The sequence below is a fragment of the Limanda limanda genome, chromosome 18, assembly GCF_963576545.1.
Source record: "Limanda limanda chromosome 18, fLimLim1.1, whole genome shotgun sequence".
Taxonomy (NCBI): domain Eukaryota; kingdom Metazoa; phylum Chordata; class Actinopteri; order Pleuronectiformes; family Pleuronectidae; genus Limanda; species Limanda limanda.
The window spans coordinates 4,497,760-4,503,434 of NC_083653.1; the positions used below are offsets into that span (position 1 = coordinate 4,497,760).

At 40.6% G+C, this 5,675-nt stretch overlaps 1 protein-coding gene across 1 annotated transcript in view; it reads right to left on the bottom strand.

The window, feature by feature from the left end:
- The window catches only part of hadhb (hydroxyacyl-CoA dehydrogenase trifunctional multienzyme complex subunit beta), a 6,638-nt gene extending 1,556 nt beyond the window's left edge, over positions 1 to 5,082 (bottom strand). The window contains exons 1-11 of the mRNA XM_061091106.1: positions 5,006 to 5,082; positions 3,459 to 3,531; positions 3,202 to 3,243; positions 2,918 to 3,014; positions 2,764 to 2,808; positions 2,407 to 2,506; positions 2,127 to 2,214; positions 1,802 to 1,989; positions 1,513 to 1,693; positions 862 to 983; positions 36 to 115 (exon numbers count right to left, since the gene is read on the bottom strand). Of these exons, the coding sequence (XP_060947089.1) occupies positions 36 to 115; positions 862 to 983; positions 1,513 to 1,693; positions 1,802 to 1,989; positions 2,127 to 2,214; positions 2,407 to 2,506; positions 2,764 to 2,808; positions 2,918 to 3,014; positions 3,202 to 3,243; positions 3,459 to 3,525 (1,010 nt within the window). The 5' untranslated portion in view covers positions 3,526 to 3,531; positions 5,006 to 5,082. The remainder of the gene's footprint in view (positions 1 to 35; positions 116 to 861; positions 984 to 1,512; positions 1,694 to 1,801; positions 1,990 to 2,126; positions 2,215 to 2,406; positions 2,507 to 2,763; positions 2,809 to 2,917; positions 3,015 to 3,201; positions 3,244 to 3,458; positions 3,532 to 5,005) is intronic.
- Positions 5,083 to 5,675: the final 593 nt, after the last annotated feature.

Below are 5,675 nucleotides of genomic sequence, written 5' to 3' on the forward strand. Positions count from 1 at the left end.
ACGAGGCTGAGACACCAAACAGAGGGAGCAGGTACCTGAGGTAGGCTTTAGGCTTGTAACCCATAGCCAAAGCTTTCTCTTCAGACATGATGAGCACAGCAGAGGCTCCGTCAGTCTGAGGACACAAACAGAACCGCCCGTTCAATTCCAGACATCACAACAGAGAGTTTAAGATCCAGTCATAAAAGTTGCTGTCTGAACTGAAAAGACTCTTTGCAACCTCTGTCAGCTGTTATATATAAACGTATATATCCGTGCGCAGGATTCTAGAATCCATTACAAAAATATGGTTTAAACTTTTTTTTAACGAGTTTAAAAGCGAAAAGTTATCCTATTGCCTGACAAACGTCTTTTCTTAATCACAATTATTTAGTCTGAAGAAAACTGTAGGTTTCGTTTGTTGAATTTTTTATTATTGTTATTTTCCCTGTCCTTTTTGTTAACTGGAAAAGTGGATGCTTGATTTTTAATTTATTTTTAGTATTAGCACTTGGCCTGTTCTTGGTGAATTTAAATTATTTTTTTTAATTAGCACTTTACTTTGCCTGTCCTTGGTTTTAAATGGACAAAAACTTGATTTCTTTGCTTTTGTGTCAACAGTACCCTTATATGCAGCAAAGTTTATTAAAAGACATTTTTTTGAATGAAGTATCGATCTTTATTGTTTATTTTCAGTCACCACATGCCTTGAACAACCTCAAGCTAAAAGCTGCTTGCTAAATAATTGCAATTGAGAATTTGTGTCATTCATAATCCGCTTAGTCGATGAATCGTTTCAACAATCGGTGACTAATCGACTATCAGAATAGTCGTTAGTTGCAGCCCTAGTGTGCATGTGTGTGTGTGTGTGTGTGTGTTTACCAGGAAAGAAGAGTTGGCAGCGGTGACTGTGCCGTGAGGTTTAATGAAAGCAGGCTTCAGCTTGCCCAGCTGCTCCATGGAGGATGGACGGATGCCGTTGTCCTTGGAAACAATGTCACGACCTGGAGGAGACACAAATATATAAAAATTGATCAGATAAACTAAGAGCGTAAGACTAGTTTTTAACTGTTAGAATCCATCACAGTGTCATGTTTAGTCTTTTTCATTTAAGTCAAAATCCAAGAGTTGTGTCTGAGGTGCATCATGGGACAGGAAGTGGAGAAACTGACCAAATTAATTCATAGACAAGATTCTAGGGCTGAAACTAATGACTATTTTCATTATTTAACAATCCAATAATTATTTCCTGGATTCATTAATAAATCATATGGTCTTACAGAAAATCTAAAGTCTACAAATATCCAAATGTAGAACTGTCTCGTGGAATTTTTGCTTGGAAACATAAAACTTGCATCTAATATTTTAATTCTACGAACAGAATGCACCAAAACAAGAACCAACAAATTAAAGCCACTAAAAAAACACAATCACAAATTACATTGAAGTCCACCACCATCCATATAGGGCTGAAATCGAATATAACATATCTGTAAGCCTCTCTAAAGTGTGATGTCATCAGGGGGTGTTTACCTGGCACTTTGAAGGAGATCACGTCCTGCAGCAGACCCTCATCCTGGGCCTTCTTAGCCAAAGTGTGTGACCGCAGTGCAAACTCATCCTGCTCCAGTCTGGTGACGCCGAACGCTGCCGCCAGACGGTCGGCACTGTGGCCCATCGTCTCAGCCGTGGAGAACTCGGCTACAGCAGGAAGCTACGTGCACGAATAGTGAAAGTTAACGGGTGGAAAAGCTAAATTCTATGGCAAAGATATAAGAGAAAGACTTTGAAAAATGATTTTAACCAAGGTGGAGATATATACCTCTGGTGAGAGGTGAGCCAGTCGGATGCTTCCGATCAGACTGAGCCTCTGGCCGAGAGTCTTCGCTCTGCTGAGGGACAGCATGGTCTTCCTCATCTTACGGCTGTGACGAATAGGAACATCAGACATGAACTCCACCCCCCCTGCTACGACCGAGTCACACTGGCCTGCAGCAATCATACCAACACCTGCAGAGAAGGAGAAACATTCATTTCACTGCTTCTAATTCCTCCTCACAGCAGCAGCATAACAACATAAAGACAATATCACCTTTCCCAAAGTGCACAAGAGAAGGTCGTTATTGAGATTTCATTCCCGGACAAACCTGTAGTCATTGCCACGTTGGAGGAGATGCACGCCATGGTGACGGTGTGAGACGGGATCTTGTCGGAGAAGCCGGCACCGAGCGCCGCCTGAAGTCACAATGAAACATGAAGGAGGTGAACAACGGAACTAAAGCTCTCTTTATAATCCTACACAGAAACATAGAAAACTGTGTGTTTGGAAAGTTTTGGATTCTAATGGAAGAGTTAAACAGTTGGAGGACAAAATGTTAGAGAATATATGTGTGTGTGTGTGCAAATATATTTATACACACACTATACCTCTCTTGCTACATTGCTGGTTTTGACCTCCTGGATCACAGTTCCATAGATGATGTAGTCGACAGCGTCTTTGGATAGACCTGTCTTGGCCAGGAGACCCCTGGATAAAACAAATGGAGAAATTGAATCACAGCAGCACAAAACAAAATAACATCTTTGAAATGATTTACACGGCACGGGAAATAAACAAAACAAACCCCTCCCCTCACAGCTCGGTCAAATTGTTGCTCCAATGTTCCCCTCTCGCTCCCCTTGTCTAAGATAGGTTCATCTAGATACTTATAATCTATTTATAGTAATGCTGGTGGTGGATTTGCTTGTGATCTGTCACAGATGTGGACATGAGGACACACTTACTGCAGAGCTGCTCTGGCCAAGTCATGGGGCATGAGGTCAGCGTATCTGTGATACACAAACAGAAAGGTTTTAAACCATTTATTCAGAATGCAACTTATGATGCTCACAGCCTCGAGACAGTCAGCTTAACCATGAGAAGGAAGCAGAGACGTACGTGGTACCGGACAACAGGAAGGGGGTTCGAACTCCCTCCACTAGGACAATGTTCTTCACACCAGGGCGAGCAAGTGTCTTCTTGCTTTTTGTCTGAACTGAGAGAAGGAGAAGGATTTAAAGACACTGAAAGACTTTCCACCTCGGAAAAGAGTTTTGAACAGGTATTGACCAGATCAACAGAAATAAACTTAGATGTTTTAAACTGTATAATAACCAGAAGACTTTAATCTGGATTTTTATGTGAATGTAAATGATGTAATGTCTCCTAGATTAATGACTTACCTTGAGCATGAAGCTGGGTCGTCGTACCGAGGGATCGAACACCTGTGACATGCAGGAAAAATTCCTTATTATCGGGTTAAATTCATCGGTGAATTAATGTCAGAATTGAAAACAAAGGTGGCAAAAATCCTACGTTTATAACCACTAATTTATGGTTTAAATTCATAAACCGCACAAATTGCTGTTGGATTCTCTTGTTATAATATTTTTTTCCTATCGCTCTAACATGTTTAACAATCTGGTTGCAGTCAACTCACCAAACCTCACGGCCCAGGCCGGTCTGAGAGAGCAGCTGCGCATCGTGTTCAGCATCATGGCGGCCATTGTGTTCTACGCAGAAAGAAGAAAGAAACTATAATCAGCACCGCGGCGTTCTCACGGAGAAACTCCATCGAGCTGCGTATCCTTTCCATGTCAACATTCCATGTTTAAAGTCAGATTTAAAATAGACCAGCTTATGTTATTAATGCAGTATGTATGACACGTTTATAGCAAAAAGTAAGATACGATTAAGATAGATACAGATTAAGATACATTTATTTGTCCCAAACACATGCACAGGCACACTCATGCAAGGAGGGAAATTTAACCTCTGCTTTTAACCCATCTGGTGCCAGACACACAGAGCAGTGGGCAGCAGATGTTAGGGGAGTAAGGTGCCTTGCTCAGGGGCACTAGACAGGGTAGGGAGAATCCTCTTGGATTTTGACAGATCAATTCAGGTTCTTCTTTTTGTTGTTTCTCCGTGGAGTCGAACCAGAGACGAACCAGAGACCTTTTCTGCCCATAGTCCAAGTTTCTGCCACTAGTCCACCGCCTCTCCGGTGATGGTACGGAAATGTCTTTCTTTATAATGCAATAGTTTCAGTAAAAAGTAGACTGATAGAAAACCAGTCTCCTGCTGGAAACCATCACAGCACTGGGGCTGAGGAGACGTGTTACAGCTCATTCCTTCCTGCTCCAGTTAAACTTGAACAACCAGCAACTCTTAATTCTTAATTTAACTGTGAAAAACACTGCAAATCCATAATCACTCTCTCATAATAAGATTCTCTCATCTTATCTTGAAATAGTATCGTTACAATAACTTGTCCTACGGCTTCTGAATGAGGCGGATCTAGATTTCTGCATAATTTAATAAACTGCCCTCACGTCATCAATCAGATTTATTATTTCTCATCTATGAGGGAGTCGGTGACTTATTAATGATCATTTGTTATAATCAAAGGGATCAAGTGGGTGAACCAGATCCTCTCCAGGGTGAAATCTGCCTCAGTGGGTGAAAGGTGAGCTGAGGTCACTGGACGTGATGTACAGTCAGAACCGGGACTTCCGGTCTGCCTGATCAGAAAGAGACAACATGTGAGGTGTAATGTCCCCATATAATAATAGAACATGTAACCCTGATATGATATTCACTGTCTTTCCCTCTGGGACATAACGAGACGTCTCGGTTGACGGTCACCGCCCCCCCACCCCCGACACCCGGCGGTGACCCTTCACCTACATTCCTCCATGGAGGAGCACAATGTCTCTAACTGGGTCAAACACACGTCCTCTGGTCCTCTATGTATTCACTTCATTGGTATAAAACCATCAAACCCAGTAAGGACCCAGTACTGAACCATGTGAAAGCAGGTGAATGAAGGTAGAAGCCACAAGGAGGCTAGTTAAGCGAGTTAGCTCGTTAGCTGAAGCTGTGAACCGCGTTTCTCTACGTTCGGGTTAAATTAACGTGTTTTACTTGGTATTTATAATTTTCTGCTTTTATGAACAAATAGAGATTCTGTAGTTTGTAACGTACCCGATCTCTTGATTAGCCTTTAGCCGACGCTGCCTCCTGTCAGACGAAGAGCCACACTGCTGCACTACCGGACTACAACTCCCACAATCCCCCTTGCCAAGGACCCACAGGCGTTAAGCTGCCCGAGATAGTGCCTGAAGAGACAACGGACCGAGATTTATAATACATTTCAATTTATTTATTTACTCTTGTTGGTTTGATATTATTTTTATTATTTTGTTTTGTTAAATATCGCTTTGTTAAAGTGTTCGAGATAATAATAATATGTTTTATTTACCTACATGTGTATGTACTCCTCAAAAAAAAGAAACAAAGTGCTTCACTTTGTTGTGTGTTGTGTGTTTTTTTAAAAGAAAACACACAAGTAAGAATATATAAAACTATTAAAAGAAAACACAAAAGTAAGACTACATACAAACAAATATAGTCACACATGAATAAATAAAATCACTAAATTTTAAGCAGGACAACAGTAATAAAAACTAGAATTAGGTAAAATCAGGGAATAAAATACGATAACGATAAATAAGTGTAATCTTTATTAATTATTAATTAATTAATTATTGTTCTGTGTATGAAAAACTAGACATAAAATTACTTCACAACAGGGTTCATCATTGTTGTTTTGTCAAATCACACATATATAATATTATCTATAGAAATAGAAGCT